Source organism: Varanus komodoensis, unplaced genomic scaffold (genome assembly GCF_004798865.1).
Source record: "Varanus komodoensis strain SLA01 unplaced genomic scaffold, ASM479886v1 scaffold1, whole genome shotgun sequence".
Lineage (NCBI taxonomy): Eukaryota > Metazoa > Chordata > Lepidosauria > Squamata > Varanidae > Varanus > Varanus komodoensis.
In genome coordinates, this window is record NW_025335268.1 from 123,404,840 (window position 1) to 123,429,215 (window position 24,376).

The window sequence follows — 24,376 nt, forward strand, 5'->3', positions numbered from 1 at the left end:
TGGATTTGGGCTGGGATTAAGAAAGTGTCAGAGCAGGCAATTTAGGCCTTATATCCATATCCTTGTAACTACATCACTGCATTGGCAGTAGACGTTGGTTTGTTTTGCTTTTTTAAGGGGCGGGAAACTAAAAGGATTATAAATTCTTTGGCTTCTAGATAGACACATTAAAACAGACTTACGTTATTTTTTTAAAAAATCTGCATTTTTTTAAAACTACGGAGAGCTCTCGCTTTAGTCACGGAGAGGGGAGCTATAGCCTGAGAAGGAGCCAGTAAACACTGGTTTTTCACAAGGGCATTGTTATTCTACCTTTCTATCTCTAGCCAAGTTCCTCCCGCCTTGCGTAGCGTGATGTCGTAAAAGCCTGGTGACCTGAGGACTCGGTCATGTGACAGGAGCTGGGGGTTGCACCCGGAAGGTGTTGGATGGGGCAGAGGGGATGGCGGCTGTCACCGTGGGTCCCGGGTTAGCTTCTCCCGCCCCTGGACTGGGAATGGGACCGGGGCCAACGGAGGGGGCGGACGCTCTTTTCGTGGCATTAAGCGCCGGCATCACGACCTTGAGCCACCCGCTGCTATATGTGAAGCTCTTGGTGCAGGTGCGGTTGGATTCCAGTCCCTTGATGCTGGTTCCGGATGGGTAGGGATTGGGTCTCCGGGGCGTTTCTTTGGGCGTATGGGCAACTATTGAACAGACAGCCCTTGGAGATCAGGAATTGCGGGGGACGCCCTTAAAACTGTGAGATTTTGTATTCTCTTATTTATCTTGGGTTGCAGGTATCTTAGGCTATACCTCTGGATTAGTGGATGTAATTTACGCCCTGTTATCTACTTCCAGGTTTTGTGGTGGACAGCAGTACATTCTACCAGAAGTGCTGTCTTCCAGTCACTGCTCCTTTTGCTACCTGGATAGATATTGTAGGGGTCAATATCTCAAGTCCCTTGCTTAAAATCACACACAGTTGCACCTGATACCTGTTTTTGATTAGTTGTGTACACTACCTATGAGCCAATCTAACTTGCAAGGTAGCAGTGTAGCCTTCCACCTGGCATAGCAGGCAATAAAGTGAAACCCAAACATAAGTTGCAAAGGAAAAAAATCTTTCTGAAGTGGGTGCTATATATATATGTATGTGTGTGTGTGTGTATGAACAGCTGTCTGATGTTTTGAGGTGCAGACTTGCAGAAAATGTAACAAAGCAAGAATTGCCTGTTTTTTAAAAAATTCATTTTTGCATCTTTTTCTTGTGTATTTTGCACATTCTTTCCTTTTTGTCCATGAGCCACATGCTACTACTGATGGATCTCAGTAGTAATTTGTGTGTTTAAACTGGGAAAGGCCTGGACCTGCTGACATAATAACAACCAAAAAATGGAATGCGCATGTGGGGACAGTGTAGCCATTTCTTCTGAGCTGTCTTCTTCAGAGTGACTAGATATGAACCTAAGTGTGCTGTCAATTTGAATGGGTTCCTGTATCTTCACTGAAGAAAACATGAAAGAAAATTCTGGGACTTTAAATGAGGCAGTTCCTGCATAAAAGGCTTGGGAAACTGAAGAAAAGGGTGAGGACAAATGAATGCAGTGAGAGTTTATGTATAGGATCACTTCCTGCTCTAGGGTCCTCCAGATGATTTGGACTTCATTTCCCATTAACTATAGACAACATGGTTAATTGTAAGGATTCTGGGAAGGCAGGCATAGGATGTAAATGTATAAGTAAAGATCCCTTGTATGAGGGATACCACCAAAAAGCAAATGTTACCTGATTGGTGTTTCTTTTAAAGGTTGGACATGAGCCTCTGCCTCCAACAGTTGGAAGAAATTTATTGGGAAGGAAAGTGCTTTACCTACCTGGCTTTTTTACATATGGTGAGCATCCCCCACAAGTAAGCTTTGTGCATGGTCCAGTAAAGACAATATAAAGGTGAAATGATTGATACATCAACAGTTCTGGAATGCTGGTATGAGTCAATTCAGTCAGCACCACAACAAAACGCTAAGTTTGAGTATACTGTTAGTTTGTGGAAACATAAATGAGGAAAAGTTCTTTTAGAACACTTTATTTTAGTCAGAGGACTTACTTTTGCTAGAATGAAAAGGCTGTGTGAGAGCCAAGTGTTAGGATAGTGAAGAAAAAGTGAGAGTTAAAGCTGTGTACAATACTGTCTTTCTTAGTTGCATGCAGTTTTCTGTAGCTTTTAAAATCTTCCCTAAGACTGCAATCCTGTAACCACACAATTGGAAGCCAACTCTGTTGAACACACTTACACTTACTTCTGGGTACGTAGATATAGAACCACACTGATAGTGTCCTGATTTTTAATTCTCACAAGCGATTGCTGTTACTCTTTGTATCAATTTTAGTGTTAATGATGCTGAAACAGAAATAAATAACACATTCTATGAAGTGATGTTTGGTGCTTACTTATTTAGGAAAAAAACCCACCATGCATGTTATGAAAAGTACCGTTTGGTTCCCTGGTCTGTAAATATATCCAGTGACAGTTTAGCCATACACACTTTTTCATCCCAGCACAGTTATTCTTCATTTGCAGCACGTGCTAAGATTAATGGGGAGTTTCCTTCTTCAGAAGAACAGATATTCGCTGTCGGTGATCCAGAATTGCATTTTGACAAGGTTACTTTCTATGAAAGGCTTTGTATGAAGGTCACATATGTCAGTTAAAGATATGGTACGCTATTTTCTTTCATGCCACTTAAAATAGTTCCCAGGGAAAGCAATTCTTGCTGTCTTGGGACTTAGACATAGGATAAATCAGATTCCCAGATCTGCAATCAGAAACAGAATTCTTGCCTTAGAGCTAGAAATCTGTGCTCCACTCCCCTTCCCGCTTGCAGCTCCTGCAGTTCTTTCCATGTCAACTGGCTCTCCAAGACTGGGAAAGCAACCTGGTAGAGGGGGTAAAGGGACATTCCAAGAGCAGGGAGGGGAAGAGTCCCGGACTGAGAGCATGCAATGTATCCTGATGGTGTTGCAGCCTTCTTTCTCCCCCCGCACCTCAGCTGCATGTTAATGATAAGCTGTCCCTCTTCAGGGCTTAAGAGTATGTAGCCCACAATCAGCAGGATTGCACCCTTAGAAAATCATTTGGTACCTGTTGAATTCTCATTAGTGACTTGGTTTGCAGGAGATGGTGAACCATTAAAAGATGGGGACACACCGGTAATTGTATACAAGCTTTGCTACTCTACATTGCAACTTCCTTCAGGAAAAATTAATCAAAACAATTCTTTAATTGTGTGAGAGGTGGTTTGCATTTAATGCACTTTGCTTTTTAATTTATAGAATCTCTTTTGCCACTGTAACCTACAATCTAGTTTTTTCCCTAAAAAACTATCGGCTGAGGGGTAAATAATGTGCTGCTTCAATCATATTGTACATATATTCAGAATCATTTCCTGTCTAATACTCCTGAAATAAAATGTGTACCTTAGGAATAAATTATTAGTTCGCAGCAAGCTAGAAGTAGATGTGGGAATCAGTCTTGATTTACTATGCAGCAAACAACTACAAATTATAATATAATTACACTGGGGCACATTTTAGTTTTTTCCTTTCTCCAGTTGTAGGATGTTTATCATTAGTTAGGTTCCATACAGTTTCCTTCTAGACATTTTGCAGATTATAATGTGAATTTTTTTTGTGGGGGGGGAGGGAGAAGGGAAGCACAATTAAAACCAAGTTATTGGGATCATCACTCTCTCCTAGCCCAATAACATCCAGTCTTACTATTTAATATAGGCAGACTGCAACAGAAAGATAAGCTGAAAATGGCAGGCTTCTCCTCATTTTATGACTCCAGTAGCAGCCAAAAGTCTGATGCCATGAGATATACAATGGTGCCTCGACTCACGAACGCCTTGGTTCACAACCAAATCAGGTCACGAACAAAAATTTCATGAAAATTTGGACTTGGGTCGTGAACTTTGCATTGGGTGGCAACCAAGATCGCAGCCATCTCTACCCCCCCACCCCCGAGTGGGGAGATGGCCACGATTGCAGTTGCATTTGTGCAGGGAAGACGTGCGTGATCACGGGCACGCTCCTGCAGGAAAGATGGGCTCAATCTCGGCCACCTCATCCCCCAGCCAGCACGATCATGGCCATCTCCCCATCCCCCCAAGTGGGGAGATGGCCACAATGGCATTCGTGTTCGTGCAGGGAAGACATAGAGGAGCTGACGATAGAAGATCTTGCTGAACTCCGGAGTGAGCAGCAGAAGGCACTTGCTGAGGAGGATTCCACTGAGGAAGCGGAAGACAGGGAGGAGGTTAGCAGTGATGTGATACAATCCATTATGAAAAAATGGAATGAGTGCCAGGATTTCTTTGAGAAGCACCACCCCAACGTAACTGTAACGAACAGCAGGAAAAAACAAGTGACTATAGACAGATTTTCCACCAAAATTGACCCTGCAGCTAAGAGACAAAGAAGAGACGATCCCCTGTGTCCTTATGGAGGGGGACTCTCCCTCAAAACAATAACCTCCCCCACCCACCTAGGTTAGTGTTCTCCACTGTACTGTACAGCACTTTGTCACTTTGTTGTTCTTTGTCACTTTGAATCAAACTGCTCTGATTAAAAAAAATCAGGGTCACAACCAGAGTTGTGGAACGGATTAAGTTCATGAGCCAAGGTACCACTGTATGTTATTTGGACTAAATACTGAAAGCAGGACCTCTTGAACACTGACACTGAAGTGATACCACCATCATTTATTCCCTAGCCAGGCATATTGTGGATGTGGATGGGAAAAGGGGCCTTTTCCGTGGCCTCACTCCTCGCATTATCTCTAGCACTTTATCCACCATAAGCCGAGGGCGAATAAAGAAGGTAAGACACAAGCTTGTTCTCTGTGCAGCATGTATTGAGGGCTAATTGTGAGAGAAGTGATATGGGCCAGCATTCCATTTTCAGCAAACTCTCATATGACAGCCCTGCCTGTTGAGGTTTGGAAGGGACGGAGCTTCAAGAATAGCAGCCACCACCCCATCTGAGGCAAGTAGGCTCTTTTCTTCAACCAGAAGCAGTAAATCCTTTTACTGCCCCAGAGGTGCTGAATTCTACGAACTGCAGCTGGCCTTATAGTACATAGAACCCCTCAGATCCCTTCTCCTTTAAAAAAAAGTTCTGTGAGCAATTTCCTGAGTCATTCAGTATTTCTTTCAACTACAGTCAAATCCTGATAGCCCTTCTGGACCATATTTTAAATTAATTGATTACTAAATCACCATCGGGCTGCTTTAGGAATGTCTGAATGCCTCCAACCTCCCTAAAATAATGAGGTGCTGATCCTTTCTGACTGACCTTTTATTTCCCGTGAAAGCTGGCTGGTTTGGCACTTCTTGGCCTGTTTTACCTTTGACAGTGGGGCTGTTGATTTCACTTTTCTAATCTTCAGTGACAGCCCCTCATTAAGGATGGGAGGAACACTGCTCTGTCTCCTGCCAAGATAAGTTGGCTGTCTTCCACTCCATCCCCTCCTGCTGTGCACAGGAAAGCTCCAAAAGCCCGACCCTGTCTGGTTCAGTTGTGCAGGCTGCTGCCCCTCCCTTTTGGGCATTGCTTGGAAGGGGGAAGAAAAGCTCATTCCTACTTTAGCAGAGCTGGGTAGATGTGGACTTTCTTGTGTGGCAGCCACAGATGTAGGCACAGGGTAGTGAGCTGGAGGTACATGCATGCTTCCACGCTGGGAGTTTTCAAAGCAGGCAGCAGTGTCCCGTTCCATTTCTGGGACGCGGAAGGCCTTGTGTGGTCCTTTCCCCTTGCAGAAACAGTGTGGCTAAGAAGACATGGAGGTGGGAAAGGGAAGCAAGGATGCATGGATTGCATGCATTCAAATCTCTACCAGGCATCTTGGGCAAGTCACTGTCTCTCAGCTGAACTTGCCTATGGCTTTTAATGAAGATATAATGGGGAAACCCCACCCTATGTATGTTTCCCAGAGCTTTCTAGGGGAAGGGCAGGACACAGACTTGAAAAGTTTTCTCTCTGCCATGCTGTATTTATCTGAAGTGGGGTAGCAGGATCTCAGTGATACATCAGATGTCTTGCTCTACATACCAGGGTCGCTGAAGGGATGTTAGTTTAATATCTTTTACTTTCTTTTTTTTAACCCCAGGCCTTTCCTTTGGAGGATATGGAACATGTCTCTAACAAGGATGATGTGAAAACGTCCCTCAGGAAAGTGGCAAAAGAGGTGGAACCCACTGAATGCTTTCTGTTTCATTTGTCTTTTACCTAGTACTTAATGAGAGCTTTACATTTTAATCTAGAAAGTTCATTCTGAAGGTTGACTTCACCACCCATCTGGCTCCTTCCTGTAATGCTAAACTTAGTTTGAAAAAGCACCACAGGCCAACATTATGGAAAGGTGGGAAAACCTGTATGAGTGATATGAAAATGTGCACAAATATTTGCCCCCACTGGGCTTCTTTAATATTAAATAAACATACTTCTAAAGCATTTTGCTCTGGTTATCAAGATTAACTTGAGATTGCTAAATGTGGAATGGTTTATCAGGAAAATGCAAACATAGGGTCTGTCTGATTTCTTGAAATTTCAGCTCGATGGAATTCTAGCAATCAAGAAGTAAAATAAGGCTCTGTTAATGTGAAACATGGTATAATTTAATTGTATGCAAGATGAAAACTCCCTCCAGTATGTTTAATCTATGAAATTTGGAAAGTTTGAAAGCAAATGCATTTTTGCCTTCAGATGTAGCTCATACATCTGCAGCCTGGGCATGCACTGGAGGTACAATTACAGTAACTTCTAATTACAGCAATTTCACAGTCTTCCTTATCTGAATGATCTGGATTACAGTTACACTAGAATGAGACCATATGAGAGACAGGGAGTGACTTAAGGTAATGAAGTGACAGTGGGAGGTACTGTATTCTGTGTCACCCAGCAAATAGATCTGTGTTGCAGGTGAAGAGGGGATTAATCAGTTTTCCTCCCTAGATATACCAACTTGACTCAGTTATAGGTGCCCATTTTTAAGAAGGTTCTTTGTTGATAGATTTTATCTGACCTTTATTAATATATGTTTTTGATGTATTTTATCAGACTTCTCATGAGATGATGATGCAGTGTGCATCCAGGGTTATCTCTCATCCTCTGCATGGTAAGATGCGGGATCTGTTCTTTGGTTCTCTTTCTCAACTGTAATATCAATTTGTAGATGAACATTCTTTTCTTCTTGGCCCCTTGAAAGCATTTACTTGCTACAAGAGTCAAGGATAATCTTAGTCTTGATTGCATCTGATTATGATCTTAATTTGAGATTATCTATTTATGATATGTCCATCATGGAAAGAAATATTGCATTATCATAAATGATGGCTGTAAATGGGTAATTCTGTTTTTGTTTGTCATACTACCATGAACATGGAAGAAATGTGTTGGGTTCACATTTTAATACAAACCAGCTTAATTTGCACTGCATGAACTAATGCACAAACCAGAATGCAGTTATCCTTGTTTCTTTGGTTTTTCAATTTTTGCAGTGTAGTACCCTGATAAAAATTGTGTACAAGAATGCAATCACAGGGGAAAATTGAACAATATGCACTGGTGTCTTGTAGTTTGAATGACTCTAACTTCAAACGATCTGGCGTTCAAACGCTAAAGTTGAGATAAATTTGCTCCAAAGTTCGATTGATGCTTCTATGTTTGAACTGCATGCACAGTGAAAAAACATGGCTGTTGTGTAAATGTCATCTGTTGTGCACCCAAGTCATCTCTTGCTGTGAAACTTCTCTTGTGTAACACTTGTGCAGGATGGTAAATGCAATTTTCATTTTGTAGTACAGCACATATTTACATAGTTTGTTTTCAGGTTTTAATTAACAATTCTGGCATGTAATTGTGTTATTTTTACCTTAAATTATGCATATTTGCTGCTTACGTTTATCAAAATGGACAAAGTTTAGGATCTCAGGGAACAGATTAGATCACTTTCCATGATTTCTAATGGAGAAAGTTCATTTGAACTTGGAATGATTCAGAGTCCACATGGCCTCCTGAAACAAATTAGATTTGAAGTACAAGATACCAGTGTATATTCTGCCTGTTAAATGCTTTAAGAAATTTAGAAACTGAGACAGAACAAATCTGTGCTTAAAATATATGCACATTCTAGAAATCAAAGCAGATTCATTCATTGCTAACAACTACTACCCTTTCCAGGATAGGCCAGACATGCACATGGTAGGCAGGTCATGAGCAGAGCCGGCTGGAGCTCTGGGGGTCAGACTAGATGGCCCAGGAGATCTCTTCTGACTCGCTCTGTTTCTATGTTTCTATTTCATGGTCTTTTGTCTTTACTGTTTATAAATTGTGTGTGATAGATACACCTAACAACTGTAGAAAACATGTTATGCATTTGGCAAACTAGGCTTTAATTCTTGTACATTTGTGCTATATTTTCTTAGTCTTTAGGGTACTGGAAGGATCTGGAGGTTTTGGCACATTCAGGTACAGATCCACCTTGGTATGCCTGTTAAGGATAATGAATGAAGAAATATTCAGTGGTAGCTTTCGTGATTCACATATTCCTTAACAGATCTGTTTCAGATGATTGAATGGATTGCTTCTAAAGCCACCTATATCTTTTTCCCCCTCTACAGTGATCTCTGTGCGTTGTATGGTCCAATTTGTAGGACGGGAAGTTAAATACAGGTGAGATCATGCTGTCATTCTAAAGGTGAATCTGAGAAGAGGAGCTAGGAATCTAAGAAGCATTCATTGCTCAGTGTAAACAGAAGCTTCAGCATCTACTTTCTCACCATTCCCAACCCTTCCCTGTGAGTCACTGTGCCTTTCGTTGTGACATACCCATTGTTCCTCTGAAATTTATGCACTTCAGCTTTCCCCGGTTCCTGAAAAATGAGGCATAACACCAGTTCTGTTTCATGATATCCTTGTGCAGAAGTCTAAGCTAGTACAACCTTCGTTGGTGCAGTTGCAAACAGAAAGCTTTGCACAATCTGAAGTGGGTGGAAAGCAACTCTGATGCTAAACAGAATCCTCCCCACAAGTCCCAGGGGCACTTTCCTTCCCTTGCTTAGGAAAACTACATTATACCAAGTCAAAACTTTGGTCCATTTAGCCCAATTTTGTCAGCAATCAATGGCAGCAATGCCTTTCTGGTATTTTCAGGAAGGTTTCCTTCCAAACCCTTCATAGAGTTTCAGGGATGTTCTGCATATAGATCATGTGCCGTACCACTAAACTGTGTTTCCTCCTGTATGGTTGCCTGTATCCATAGGTACCCAATAATTTCAGAACAAGACATTATGCTGAGTGGTGAGAGCTAGGTTTTTAGGCAGTATTTTTCTAGAGGAGGGAGATGAAACTTCCCAGAAGTGTCATGCTAAAACAATTGGTGTGAACAGGCCTTCTTTTTGCTTATCAAGGATATCTGATCCCAGTCACAAGTAGGTCCAAGCCACCATGCCTAGCACACTTTTGACTCATCTACTTTAAAAAGCCATCAAAAGTTTCAAAACTGCGAATGCTTCTGGTGTTCCTTGCTTCTCTTGTTCCATAATGAGAACAAAAGTAATAAACACTGCATTTGTAGATGGATTATTTTCAGTCCGGTTATTCAGCAGATTGAAGGGGTGTGTGAGAGAGCTCCCTCAAGTCTGTTTTTCTTTCTCGACAGAGGTGTGTTTAGCTCCATTGGGACAATTTGGAAAGAAGAAGGACTCTTGGGATTCTTTGTGTACGTGAGTCTGTCAGAATTCCTGACAACTTCCACTAAATCTGAACCTGCTGTGTTACTTTTGATGGCCAAATAATGCACAGTCAAGAAGACTTTGGATTGGGTTCTCCCCCAACACAGACACATGACTGTCCCTGCACTCTCTAGCTTAGTTCTGCTTTGCTGATCAGGTACTGCATAGGATGTGGTGACGTCCAATTGGATGACCTGGAATTCTAAAAAACTGAATATGTATGAAAGGGCAAAGGGACTCCCAACCTGGTGCCCTCCGCGTGTGTCGAACTATAGTTGCCATCATCCTAGCTAATCAAGCCCTGCTGGTGGGTGATTATGGGAGCCCAGCACATCTGGAGGGTGCCTAGCTGTGAAATAAGCATCCATGAATTTAGTTGCCTTACTCAGATTTAAAGAACCCAGTAAAGGCACAAGTCCACTTTAAGCTGGTACGAGATTGCTGAGCCTGCAAAGCAGAGCTGGAGGAATAGCGGCAAAAAGGAGGCAGCAGTGCATCTGAATAGTTGAAATAGGGACAATGAGCTCTGGAGTTGGCACAATACAACAAGAAGATGAGCCTTCTAGTTAGTGGAAGCATTCCACTTGATGCCTGATAGCACATCTAATGCATGTTTAGTAGTACAGCAACGGTTAATCAGAGCTTGCAGGCATATTACAGCTTCCAATCAATGTGGGCTTACAGATACTTCATTGTAGCCTTCCCCAATGTGGTGCACTCTAGATGTTTTGAACTTCAGCTCCCTTCAGCCCTAGCCAGCATGGGCAATGATCAAGAATGCTAAGAACTGTTGCCCAAAAGATCAGGAGGGCACCAGATATGGTATCTGGCTCTACTGGTTTGTAAAACCTCATTTTTTTGCCGCAGCTTGAATTTTACCAAGTGGTGGTATTCTTACCCTATCAGTGGTTGGCATACCCTGCTCTGCCCTCATGGTTCTAGGAACACTATGATAAATTACTTGACATCTAGTGAATGATTGTCTGGATTCATGTTGTGTTGAAGGCAATTGGTTCTTAATGCTCTTGAGTATTTCCTGCCCCAAATTACTCTTGTTTTGCTTGGAAGTTCTGCATTCTAAGTGCACATTTCATCATTTCATCAGCATTTCTTTTCTCCTCCTTTTCCCTTGGGACTTGGTAAAGTTTGCATGGAAGTGAGGAACCTTTCCTCTGGGCATGATCTTGGATTTTAGTTCATCATATACCCTGGTTAGATTGCTATATTCAGAGTACCAAGTTCATTTGCATAACCTTTAGAAGCATGGACAGTCTTTTTTTCCAGATTGTGAGATGCTAAGTCTTTTTTCTCATCCGCTTGCTTTTTCAGAGGCTTAGTTCCACACATCCTGGGTGACATAATTTTTCTATGGTGCTGCAACCTTCTGGCTCACTTTATCAACACCTATGCAGTGGATGACAACGTGAGTAGAGGCCTTTTGGACTGGATTGGTTGTTCATTGGTTTAGGGAGTGTAACTTATGCTGATATCAAAAAAAATGTGGGTCTGAAGAACCCGATTTTCTTGTTAATAACTGAAATAAAAATAATATGTTTGGGTGGTAACAAAGGTATGGAGGGAGAAATAAAAAGGGTTTTTTTTCCTACTTATTGGAATGCTGGTTGAAGCCCCATTGTAAAACTGCATGAATTGTGTGAATGAAGCCACTCTCTGTTTCATTTCCAAAGCTTAAAGTGAGTGTGACTTTAATTTGATGATAAAAGGAAGTAGAAATTATGTGAACTGTGTTTATTTCTCGATGCTGTTCTGATTGGATGTAAACGTCACCGGCTTAAACCTTGCCCTGCAGCAGCCATTCCTATGGAAAGGCCCTTTCCATCATTCTAGGCAGCACTCTCTGCACCTAACTTCCCATATTCACTTTTTGACTAGTTTACCTAGTGTGCCACAAACTTCAGTCTAAGGAAATTTCAAAAGCCATTTCTTGGACTTGCTTATTAATATGACTCATAAAGTCTGTTGCATGTTGGACATTAGTTCAAAGATCAAGCCAAAGGTTAATTCCACGGAAGGACAGGCTGGGCTGTCTGTAATTGCATGGTTCATTTGTCCTTGTCTTCTTCCTTGAGGAACTGTGATTACGAAGTCTTCAGTTCAGTGGGTATCTCTTGTCAGTCTAAAATGGTATTTCTCACTCCATGACTTAGATACAGGGCAAATCATAGCTGTGCTTAGACTTCTACCAGTCCCTTTACACATTTTCCAGCAGTATTACTGATACCTGATGGTCTTCTTCTATTGTGCGCGATGGCTTGGACTTCAAGTCCTCTTTTGATTTCCTCTTTTCAGTTCAACCAGGCCTCTGTGATCCGGAGCTACACCAAATTTGTGATGGGGGTATGTAAACAATTGCTTCAGTTGGGGAAATTCAGGTATATGTTTGTGTGCCTGTGTTCCTTGTCCTGTCTGATTTCATGGCTCTAGGTAAATCAGTGTGCTCCCAAGTATACCTTGGTATAAGCATTCAATAACAGCAAGTAATCATTTGAAGAACTTCAGATCAAAACTGCACAAACTGCTGCGTTTTAGTACCCTGACTGAAAAGCAATAATCAGCAACCTTTGGGGCAGTTGTGCTGCAAGTCCAAAGTGTGAAATAATGTCATTATTTTGGACCTGCCAGCAGGTATCATCCACCCCATGTCCTGGTAACTATTCTGCAAGCTTCTCCCAAACTCAGTAGCTCAGCACTGGGGAGGCAAGCGACAGTGTAGACCAGGGGTCCTCAAACTTTTTCACCAGGGGGCCAGTTGAAAGGTGCCAGTGCTGGGCACGTGCCAGAAAGGTGGTGCCAGTGGTGTGCACGGGCCGGTGAGGGGGCGGGGGCGGGGGCAGGGGCGGTGCGTGCGTGAGTGCTGAGGTGGGCACGCGCCGCGAGGGGAGGCGAGGCAAGGGCAGGCACGTGCTGTGAGGCAGGCGCAGGAGGCAGCATCTTGCTCGCTTGGAGATCATTTTCTCCAAGTGAGCAAACCGCTGCCTCCCCGTGCACGGGGCGAGGTGGGTGGCAGCGGGCGCGCATGGGCATGGCGGGTCCAAATGGGCATGGCGGGCTGGATCCGGCCCCGGGGCCGTAGTTTGAGGACCCATGGTGTAGACCTTTCTCAGTTTCATGTACAGGCTCACCAAAGCTCCTGCTGCATTTTGGCCTGTCGTGGCTTAGTAGTTCTTGAGTTCATAAAATGGGTTCCTGCCTAATTTTTTCAAATTTCAGCTCCCTGAGATAATTAAGGTTAAGGTAGAGGTGGAGGAACCACATGCCTGGGAGCCAAAACCATCCCTCCTAGGATCCCAGTCTTGTCCCCTTCCCTGGCCCCATCAGGTTTCCTCCAAGTTTCAAGTCTAGTGGTTTCCTAATTCCTGTGCAGTTTGTTTCCCATTGGAAGAGGTTGAAATCCCCATCTTAAGGGTTAATTACCAGCAGAAAAAGCTTTAAGCTCTACAATCCTATTTGGAGATAGACTCTCACCCTTTACTTTCAGCCCCACCCACTGTTGGAATATGGTCCTCAAGTGTTTCTCCAAAATTGAATTCAATGTTCAGGGTAAAAGAGGTTTCCATTTCTGGGTTAGAGGAAAAGCTTGTTTCTGAAAATACCAGCCCTCCTATCTGTAAGGCCTGTGGAATGGCAAATGGCAACCACAATCTGGAAAATCTTCTGGTCTGCCCAGGTGCTGCTTACACATGAGAAACTGCTGTGCTGCCAAGCCTAAATTGAATAAATGTGTCACTAATAAAGTGCAACCTGAGCAAGAAACTGATTGTTGTCATAGCTTGTTCTCTGTGTATATGAGTCCCTTTCCAGGCATACATTTTTATGGAAATACATGGCACTGCTCCTAAGCATCTTGCTGCCAGTCCTGATATAAATCTGTGGTCCATTTTACTTCTTTCCTACTGACATTAAGCCTGTCTCTGCTGAAAAGTGTTCTTTCTGAGTGCCTAAAACTTGCCGGTCCTTTCCAGTTTCCATTCTGTCATATGACGCCTTCCTGCTTATTGTTTGTTTTTGGGTTTGTGCGCACACGTGTGTCTGTAGAAGAGGATGCTTCAGTCATTTCTTTCTTTCAGATTGCTGTGAGCATGCTGACATACCCTTTTCTTCTTGTGGGAGATCTTATGGCAGTGAACAACTGTGGGTATGTGATTTCAGCACCACCTTGTCCTGCCCAACTTCTTAAATAAAAACGTAGCAGGTTTCATGTTCGGCAGAACTACTCAGTCTACACATAGCTTACCCTTATGTGTATAAAGCAAACATGAAATGTTCCCTTTCATCCAAACGACTGGTGATTTGAAGAGGATTTATGCGGAGAGGAGAGGAGAGGCTTTGTGCATGCTTATGCTCGCTCACTCGTGCTCTCTCTCTGTCTGTGTTTGTAAACAGCCCAATGTTATTTTCACCAGCCAGCACACATTTTGAACTCAGTAAATAGGAAACAGCCAGTCACTTTCTTTCAGAGTTATGAATGTCCAAGGTCATCAAAGGAGCCGATGATGATGGATTATTTTTATTTTAGCATGTGTCACGTATGTCCTATCTAAAACACCCAGCCAGGATGCTTTGCAGTTGCTTATGGCCTGACTTCCTGAACAGAAACATTATATATTTGCTTCATGTGTAACTGTATGAATGAGAGTATCTGGCTGCAAGAACTGTTCTTGTTTCTGTCTGTGCCTGGAGTGTTCCTTCCTCCATACTGTGTTCCCCGTTTCTCTACCCTGACTTCTCTCTTTGCTGTATAGGTTACTTGCGGGCCTCCATCCATATGCCCCTGTGTTCTCCTCTTGGATTCATTGCTGGAAGCACCTCAGTGCTCAGGTGAGCAACAGTCTTGACTCTGAGGTGAGATTTGCCAGAGAGTAATAACCTGATTCCTAACCATCATTTCTGCTTCATCAATAGATGGGAGAAGCATGTCCTTAACTGGGATTAAAGGAATCCTAGCTACAGGGAAACCTATCTTTTGAACTCAGAAGTTCAGCCACAAATTACTTCTCTTGCTGCCCAATGTCATTTTTACTCTACTTTCCTCCCTACTATCTTTAAAAACTAGCCTTTCATCATCCAGGTGTTCTCCAAGTGTGTGGACTTTTTAAAAGAAAAAAAAACTCCACCCAAGCCATCATTGTCTATAACTTTCAGATGATAGAACTTGTACTATAACATTTCTGGAAAACACCAGGTTGGGGAAGTCTGCTTTAAAACCACATTTTTTAAACTTCAACATTTGTAAGGGTAATCTTCCCAGTGACTGCTGTTCCTAGTAGATTTGAGGTAGAGTGCCTACTGCATTATATTACACAAGGATTTCCTATGCATAAGAAGCAGACATGGAGGCATGTGGGGGAAAAAATCATGGTTTGGGATTTTCCTCCAGCTTTTCAAAAATTTTATTCATGGTTTTGGATTTTGCTCTTGTAAGCAGCACACTTGTTTAGTAAAACATACCATTGTGCTTTGTATGTTCATCCCACCATGTATGAAAACAGTTACACTTACTTTTTACACTTGGGCACATGATTTTCTAAGTTGCTGTTCTTCTTTGCTCTCACACTGTCCTTTTCCGCACAAAGATTACTATGAATGCTTTGCAGCAGTTTTGTTTTCAGATCATATCAAACTCTCCAACTCACTGTTTCCAATGCTCTAATCGTCATCTGAAGTTTGCTGCCATTATTTTTCTTTATGTGCATCCTTTGTAACATTCTTCCCCAACTTGGTGCCCTCCAAATGTCTTTAGACTAAGCTCTCACAATCCCCTCAGTGTGTCAGCTTCATCCCCCTGAGTATCTTCAGAAATGCAGATGCATCCACTCCATCCTTTCTGTGGATATTTATGTTAACCATGCTTTTTAAAAAAATCTGCCAAGCCTTCAGGTTATTTCAGCAACTGACAGCATGACTTACACAGGCTGGGGTTTACTGTGTGTCCGTTCATCATTTCTTTTTCCCTCCCTTAACGGGCACTTGCACCCCCCTCCCTGATCCCACATTGTGGTTGAGTGGCATGTGAGCATAACCCCTGCCCAATCCATGATTTCTCTCCTGCATTCCTCTACAGCTATGTGCCCTTGAATGCAGCAAAGGCCCACTCCTGTTTGCTTATTCGATGTCAAGTGCACCCATAAGTGGAACAGTCACTCATAGTTCAAGCAAGAATAGAGATGTTTGCCTGCTGATGGGATCATCAGAGCTGCCCAATGGAGAGGAAAATTGGTGTGTTTTGTAACTGGCAGAGTTCCAGATACTCTGTGCTTTTTGCAAACTAACAAGAGCTCCAAGCTAGATTGCAATGCTTTTCTGCTCTTTCTGCTAAAGTCTCACGCTAACTATACAATTCCATTGTTCCTCTTAGAGGGTGGAGAACATTCTCTGTTCCATTCTCTTGAGTTCTGTAGAGATTAGTTTCTGCATTTTTCTGAAAGAATGAGGCAAATGTAGGGTTAGAATCTCACCTTTAAAAAATTGCTACAACTTTGGTCAATAAGTATACAAATCTCTGACTCTCTGCTCTATAAGCATAGTGAAGGCTTGGAGATAGTTTTGTCTCTATGTTTTTTTGAATATCTTAGTGACTTAGAGGATGTTTCTTAAAAAAAAGTTGACGCACCCTGAAAGCATACTTTGTCCCTCAGGGTAGTATAAATGCAAACATTTAAGAAACTCTACTGAAAATGAAGTACAATGCAGAGTGTCGGTTTCTGACACTGTTTAAATCCTTTCTAATTAACATCTACTCTGAACAAGGCTTTGTTCCTTAAGAAGAGTGTGAATCTTAAACATGCCTGTGTCTCCCCTAGTGGGCATTGTGTTGGCCTCTTTTGAGTCGCCCTGCTGCTGAGCTTGTGGCTACAGGGTACAGCATCGTGGCTGGTCCCCATGACCACTGCTGCCCTTCCTCCAATGGCAAGTGGGAGCTAGCAGTGGTGGCCACTACGCAAGGAACGATCTTGTAGTATCATTTCAAATCTGTCAAGCTGTATGGCAGAGGTGAGCCACCCAGCTCTCTCCTGGGCTAGAACTCCCATCAGCCCCAGCCAGCATGATCTTTGGCCAGGTATTAGAGGAGTTGCAGTCTAGAACATCCAGAGGACACCAGTTTCCATACACAAAGGCAGTCCAGTACATAATGATGAAAACTTGAAACTGGCTGAAGAGGGGAATGGAAGTATTTCCTACTGATGGGAGTAACCTGGGTTTCAGGTGAACATCATCTCTGTGCAACTGGCATGCCTGCCTCTTGCATCATTCTCCGGTTGATGTCATAATTCAGTCACTCCATAGCTGCTTTTGTCCATCCGTTCATCTTTGTCTTCCTCAGCCAGGCCCTTATGGTGTGCTCACCTACTCCTACTGCTATGCTTGCAGCTGCAGTGTACAGCATCCTGGTGTTACTGGCCTTCATGAACACTGATCATTGTTAGATTTGCTCTAGCAGCAGTGGTGACTGCCACTCTAGGGCAGATCTCAGTAAACAGTTCCCCATAACTATCTCCTCTTCTTCCCCTAGGGGCAGCTCTTCAGAGGTTCCAGCCTGCTTTTTCGCAGAGCATCCACACCAACAACCTTTCTTATTGACTAATCACACCTGGAAAGAAGAGACCAACCTAATCTATCATAGAAGAAACCCTAAAAGCTTGCTTTGACATTTCTGTTTAATTTTGAAGTCAGAGGTGAAAGAGCCACAGCATTTTCCTCCCAGCATATTGGACAAGGGTGGCTTAAGTTCTTAAGTTACTTGATGAATTTGCCTGTCAAAGGAAAGGAGCAACTCTTCTGTGCTGGTCAAGGCTTCACTCAAAGGGGGCATTCTGGCTGGGTGAAAGTTATAGTTTCATCTGATTTGGCATGTGCATGGCTTGCTTGGATCAGGACTCAAGGAGAAACTGGTTTACATCTTTCCCTGCACTGGTTAAACTAGACAAATTTCAGGTTGGCCGCAATCTCTCCTTCTCGGTGCCAGTGTTAGAAAAATGGGAGGAAAGCTTAAGCTCAGTCAGTTTTGGCCTTTACCAAGGATTAGCTGTCCTGTTTGTTAACCTCAACTTACACTGGAATAGCTTCCCTACCTAGAATTCAGCAGGGCCACAGCAAACAAAGTAGTAGTATTACTGAATTCCTAACACCGCCTTGTATAAACCTGAGTCTTGGTTTACCATAACATGTCAAAGCAGCCTACTATCCACCACCTGCAGTTTTCTGCGTGATGCTCTCAAGTTGAATGTTTGACACATGTACTAAGTTTTATCTGGGTTTTGTACAACCCATAGTCCTGTACACTTGAAGACAGCCTGTACTATGGGCATGGAGGTGTTTCCCCCAGGAATATAATGATGAGTATCTTAAGACCTGAAGTGAGTATTTGCTCACTAGTTTGGTGATGGTGAAGAAATAGACAATGCTATTAAAGGCTGAGATCTGAAGGGCCAAGCATGCAATGCCCTGTGCATCGGGGCTTTTCCGCTGTTTTATATCAATGTGTGAGCAACTTAGCTTGGAATGGACAGTTACAAGAGTAAAACATTCATTTACCTTTCACATAACACTGCTCAGTCTTGATGCACAGTTGTGTTTCTTTAGCTAAAACATAAAACCATTTGGGCTGATGACTCAAACTGCAGTAGAACCTCCTGCAAGAGGGGTCTGTTCATGGGATGGATGTATGCACAATGAGAGTGCGTGCTCTTTGAAATGGATACATTCAAATCTGTGTAGTCACCTTTTCCCTTTGTTGAACTTTTACAATAAAAATAAATTATAAACATGAAAGCTGATGAAAGTAGCACAGGCCTATGCATGTTTACTCAGAATTAATTTCTGTGGAGATCAGTGTGAGTGGTACCCATAGAAGTACATAGGGTTGCAACCAAAGAGTAATCCTGTGGTTCCTGACTGAGCGTCTCAGGGACTATAGGATGGCTCAGAAACTCCCTCTGAGGTCAGATGATGCTCCATCCACAGAAGGAGGAAGTCAGAGATCCAGCACTGATCTCCCACAGCTGGCATGAAGAGCAGCATTGGCTGCCTGTCCGAGGGCAGAAAATCAAACTTAAAGAAGGGAGAAAGGGTGCATTGTAGCGGTTGGGGATGGAGGAAACTGGCAATGCCCGGATATAATTTATCTTGAGCTACCTCTTTCCTTCCCACTCCAAAGCACCTTTTTTAGACAGGCCAAAATGCCCATCCAGCAGGTTCAGCCCAATAGGGCACAGGACTCTGGGAAGTCTCTGAGTTCAGGGTCTTCTCAGCAGTGAGGTCATAGCCCAAGAATTGTACCCATAGTGTATTCTGGGAAGATTCTACTTCAGATTTGTTCACAACCATGAGCTGACCAGGTGTCTTGAGACAAGATGTAATCTTCCAGCTTCAGTTCCCTAGCTACAGTATAGGATAAACTGGCCTATGCTTTGGGCTCTCTGTAATAATTATTGATTTAATGTGATGAAGGGCTTTGAAGGTTCTTGTGTTACATAAATGCTGAGTTTTTTCAAAATAAATCTGTTGTGGATATTGCATTTAACTGGATGTCTACATAGATCTACCTCTTAAACTGTACTTAGCAACAGGGCCTGTCAAAGCCATAAATACCTTCCAGTTGGAGTGCAGAGAGCTACAGGCATCATTTTGCTTGTCCTTTGCTGGTCAGGCACATTTTCGGATATGTAGCCTCTGGTTGTCTGAAACATCTAGCCCTTACTCGTTATTTCTCAAATGGGGCGGGGGGTCTTCTGTGGCTCCCGTTGGTAAGCATTCCATTGTGGAATGTTGCTGTCTCTTTAGCAAAGAAGGCTGACCTTCAGCTCATGATTCCTTTGTTGGCTTGCTAACTTACCTGCAAACTAAGGTTTGCTGATTCAGCTCATGACTAATCGCCTAACATGCTTAATCCATTAATTTAAAATATTATGGCAGCAAAGCCTTTTATGGCAAAATCCCATGAATTTGTTCTAGGAAGACGGAAGTACCCATGGTTTAAATGGTTGGTGCCAGGTTCAGCCGATAGCATCTCCTTTGTAGAAACATGGTCCACATGGCAAAGGCTCCTGTTTCTAACCTTGGGCAGCTACTGCCAGGCAAGGAGAAAATAGTGGACCAGATGACTAATGGTCTGAATTGATATAAGGCAGTTTTATATGGCTTGGCCTAAAGCTTTCTAGCCATAATTCTAGCCTATTCTCTTAAGCAAGACAGTGCTTGGTAGGCTGCTGTCTTGGCTGTTGGGCATATGTTTTTCACTGGGTCCTGTTCTGGAGCTGCTTATGACCATAGTTGGGCTTCTGCATTTCCAAAGATACTCTAAGAATGTATATTAAATCAGTTGGAGAATCAACTTTTGACAGTGGTTTTGCTGTATAACTAAGGTATTAATAGGACCACATAATTGTAATATGTAAGCAGAGGGAGTGATGTGGGCTCAGTGACCTTTTTCATGTACCGGTAGAGGTGCAAAGTTCTCTTCTCTTTTGTATAGAGCTAACTTTGCTTTCACCATTGATATAGTAAGAACAGATGTTGCATAGGAGCTTTCCAGTAAACCATGTTGATCAAAGCTAGAGTATTTGATGCAGGATCATATCTTATAAGGGCACCAACAGCTTCTATAACTGAATTTATATTAACACCCCATTACAGAAATTCTGTGGGCCACTCACAAGCAGGCACGATGTCAACATGTGGGATACAGCCACTAAAAACAAATACACAGAATTTTAAATTCAGAAGCCCAGACTAAATTTTTAAAAAATATATAAAAATATGTTATATATACTCTATTTAAATAGAAGTATCTGTATATGAGCCAAAAAGACCACAAAGTCAGGTAGCAAATGCGTCTCTCTGTGGAGAATGTTCTGTAATTAAGTACTCCTGCCAAAAAAGCCACCTCTCCAGTGGTTACCTGCTTCACCTCATTTCACAGGGGCATCTGGAGCAGGATTTCAGAATAACATCTTGAGGTTCAGGGACTTTTAAAAATTTAATACTGCCTTTCCACAGAAATCTCCAAGACATCAGAATAAGACAATAATGCCATCACCAACATGCTAAATCATGCTATAACTTTATAATGAATATACATAGGAGAAGGTGCTCCTTTGGTAACTAGTTCCAAGCTGTACACACACAAGGATTTGGAAATGGCCTGGGAGAAGCTCTTTCCTGCAGCTGTGACATCATGCAATCAGTTCTCTGTAAAAAGCCAGCTATGCACTATTGCGGGACAAGTGCAGGCATTTCTGGTTCAAGGGGTTGGAAGTACAAAAATAGCACATCAAATCTGCTGAAAGAGGACACGCTCAATTGGCTCTAAAACGTGGTTCTTCCAGCCAGTAATATGCTGGTCATCTCCTATTTTTGACAATGAAGCAGAGCTCTTTTGAATGCTGTACATTAGGCCCAATCCCCCCTTTTCAAAAATCCGTGAATTAACTGGCGCAGAGGGTATTGCTCATTTCCACCTCCTTTCCGAACAAATGCTGCTGTGTGATGCTCATGTAGCTGAATATTCCTGGTGAACAATTCTCTTGCCCTTTTCTCTTTCCCCATCCATGTTAGCAGCCTTCCCCGGTCTACCCCTAGGGACAGCCCCTCCCCCCTCCCCTTTTGTATCTGCTTCCTTCCCATTTTATATCTGGTTCTGGCAGCCACTTCCATCTGGCAACTTTGAGTGCATGGCATATCAACTCGAACAGCAAATGACTTCTCTCCCTAGCATGATGATAGATACTGTTGTACAGGAAACTGCTGCAGCTAAGAAGTGCTATACTTCAAAACTTCCACTGCTTTTGTGGCAGCTTGGCAATTCTTTCATTAACAGACATCAGAGCACAAGGAAACATGGCTCTGGATCATCTCCAGTCCATATGCTGGCCTTAAGACAGCCATGATTTAAATTGTGAAGTGAATATAGTTGCAAAGGGAGCTGGGGTACAGTATGGAGGAACGTATGTCAGTTGTTCACGCAAAACGGTGCTGACTGACTTGCTTACTTAACCGTCCATGCAACATGGACACCTGTATCTTCAGAGTCCCCTCTAAGTGGCTTTAGATGACTCATTAATATTGATAAGCTTATCAGCAATTAATGTTTCTCCCAGTGAAAGCTTCTTTCAACACAGTGGTGGGAAAGCTGCTAAGATGTATTTCAGATGAGCAGCAGTCACTGTCACTGGAAGGACCATGTTAAAAGACAGAACTAGAACGGGGCATCTGTTTGAAATTTAGTACCTGGAAAAAAAGGTGAAATAAGTGTGTCTTTGCCCAAATTTCATATTTAGACATCATGTTAGCGTGAAATTGAAAATGGTTCATTTTAAATAAGTATTTACCTAAATATTCAGATTCTTCACACTTGCTGTTATCTTTTCATTGTATTGTGTTTTTTCTGGAAATTTTTAAAGATAAAGCTCTTAAGCTGCCACTGTTTTCTGTTACAGTCAGGGATTTATGACATAGCAACCTGTTGTTGACCAGCCACAAACATGATCCCTTTTTGTGTTAGCTGCTGCTTTTTAGAGGCCTTTACCCTCTTCCCTTTTTTCTTGGAAATTATGAGACACAAACTCCAACTTAACATCTGAAGATAGTGCTTCAAAGTGGCACATTGGAGGAAGTGTCATTGGTGTGTTTATCACGCCTTTATAATTTTTGCACTCAGATGTGTACAGTTTTTTGTTAAGTTGGTAGTTGGGCTTGCGCAATTACACATTCCAGAATTTTCACATGCCTAAAAAGGCCTGCCTTACCTGAGCAATCCAGTGGGATATATGCTTTTAATACTCCTCATGGTCATAGACCCAAAAGTTGCCAAGAGCTTCATTTCTGAGTTAGGTTTATCTTAGCAGCTATCAAAAGGCAAGTTGTCAAGACAAACCAAAGCCACAAGTGATTTTTGCTTGCAAAAAAAAAAAGGATAACCTATGGATCACCTTCTTTACAGTAAAATCCTGAAGGGTTTTCTTTTCTTTTCTTTTTTTTTTGGGTGGGAGACTCCGTTGAGAGTTGTTGTCCCTGCCCTTTCCCATGATTCTAGGTGCTCAGGAAAGTGGCAAAGTACAGCACCCTTTTATGGCTCCTTTTAAAAGATTTTTTCCCACCAGGGCATAAGTATTCATGCCTGTATGTTAATAGTTGTTGATGGCTTGTGTAAAAAAGAAGTAGCTTGTACTTTTCCACCTTCCCATGCAGCTGGAATCTTGAGAAAGGGTGGGCAAGTGAGAAGACCCAGAGGAAACTGGTCCCCCAAAAGCACTGCAAATGTTGTGATCTACATGTGTATCCAATTGGTATTTAGTATGTAGAAAGTATTAACCTCTATCGCTCCCGCATGTGCGTGTATTTGTTTGTATTTCATTGTGATCTTATGTCCATGTTTTTATAGTATTGTAAGCTGCTGTTAGGGCAATGCATCCTAAAAGTGGGTTAAAATATTTTTAATAATAATAAAGCTGTTTTGTTCTGTAGTTTGTGGAGCTCTAACTCATAACGACATCTTAAGATTATTACTTGTCTCAAGGCTGTACTATCTGCTTGAGAACCCAGTAATAGTTACCAAAGGCTATCATGCATACTAACAGCAAATGAAGTCACACAAGTGCCAGTCCTTATGTGCCCAAAATGGCACCTTCCATGTACAAGAAGTATCAGCAGGCTTGGGAATGGGGGCAGGAAAGACTGTAAAGTTTGCTGAAGTGGTTTTTCAGTCCTTTAGGGAAAACACAAGGATGGTCTGTATGGGCAGCCAAACAGTCCATTGAGGACTGAGCATGCTGACCGGTGACACAACACCAAATACCTGTTGAAGTGAGGTAGAAGAGGGTGTATATAACGGCATATCCTGGGAGAGGGCGTGGTATCCAGAACAAGAGCCATGCACGCGGCTGTATATTGTTGCAGGTCCCACTTGAAAAATGCTAAATACCACACTGGTGATGGTGATGCAACCATCAAAATATTGAAATCAGGTATCATTAAACATCGAGCTCTAACATCTGGCTAGTATTTGAAAAATGTCCAGTACACATTCAGCATCAAAACCGACAAAGGAGAATTTGTGGGAGCAAACAGGTTTCCACTCTGGCCCAGGTCCTCCTGCTTTTATTTGCTTTGAAACTGTTTTCTGCAAACAAAAAGAGAACCGCTCAGGCCTTGTGCTCAGATGGTTTCGAGTTGATGTGCTGGAGCGGTCCTCAACCTGCTCGCTAAGTTACGGAGGCTGCTCTGCACCCAGCACTGCAGTGTGTGGGACAGGACTGAGGATGACGTGGTGCCCTGTGCTGAACAGAAGAGCCATTCTTGAGGCTGAGGAGCACGCCCTTGGCCCAGAGCGATAGGAATGTTTGCTTTTCTCTGCTCCCGTTGTACTGTGCCAGAACACGCAGCACGTAGACAAGAAGACAGAGATCCCAGCTGGAGGGGGAGGGTGGGGTCAGGCCTCCTATGCCTGCTGAGCAGTTGGAAGGGGATGGCTGGATGTGGAAGGGAGGCAAGAGTGGCGTGAGGGGCAGCTTGCCAGGCCATTGCCGTGCCTATCCTGCTTGGCAGGGCCTGGGGAGGGAATAATAAAGGCAGTGACTGATATTCCT

At 42.8% G+C, this 24,376-nt stretch overlaps 1 protein-coding gene across 6 annotated transcripts; it reads left to right on the top strand.

Annotated features, from left to right (window-relative positions):
- The first annotated feature begins 346 nt into the window (after window positions 1-346).
- MTCH1 (mitochondrial carrier 1) lies at window positions 347-23,254 on the top strand. 6 transcript variants are annotated; one of them, XM_044443898.1, is made up of 13 exons: window positions 353-601; window positions 1,790-1,874; window positions 4,754-4,860; window positions 6,149-6,226; window positions 7,099-7,156; window positions 8,661-8,712; window positions 9,701-9,760; window positions 11,103-11,196; window positions 12,084-12,131; window positions 13,862-13,929; window positions 14,537-14,612; window positions 15,856-16,010; window positions 17,305-23,254. In XM_044443898.1, exons 1-13 carry the CDS (start codon window positions 443-445, stop codon window positions 17,438-17,440), a joined length of 1,176 nt encoding a protein of 391 aa, XP_044299833.1. In that variant the 5' UTR covers window positions 353-442; the 3' UTR covers window positions 17,441-23,254. The 6 variants fall into 6 exon arrangements, with proteins under 6 accessions (XP_044299871.1, XP_044299862.1, XP_044299833.1 ...); XM_044443945.1 differs by lacking the exon at window positions 353-601 and adding an exon at window positions 608-741; XM_044443918.1 differs by lacking the exon at window positions 15,856-16,010 and having other exon boundaries at window positions 358-601.
- The last annotated feature ends 1,122 nt before the right edge of the window (window positions 23,255-24,376 follow it).

Coding starts and splice junctions, on each gene's coding strand:
- MTCH1 (XM_044443898.1), top strand. CDS start 443: ATGGCGGCTGTCACCGTGGGTCCCGGGTTAGCTTCTCCCGCCCCTGGA. Junction 1,875..4,753: donor ACCTGGCTTTTTTACATATG/GTGAGCATCCCC, acceptor TTTATTCCCTAG/CCAGGCATATTGTGGATGTG. Junction 11,197..12,083: donor CCTATGCAGTGGATGACAAC/GTGAGTAGAGGC, acceptor TCCTCTTTTCAG/TTCAACCAGGCCTCTGTGAT.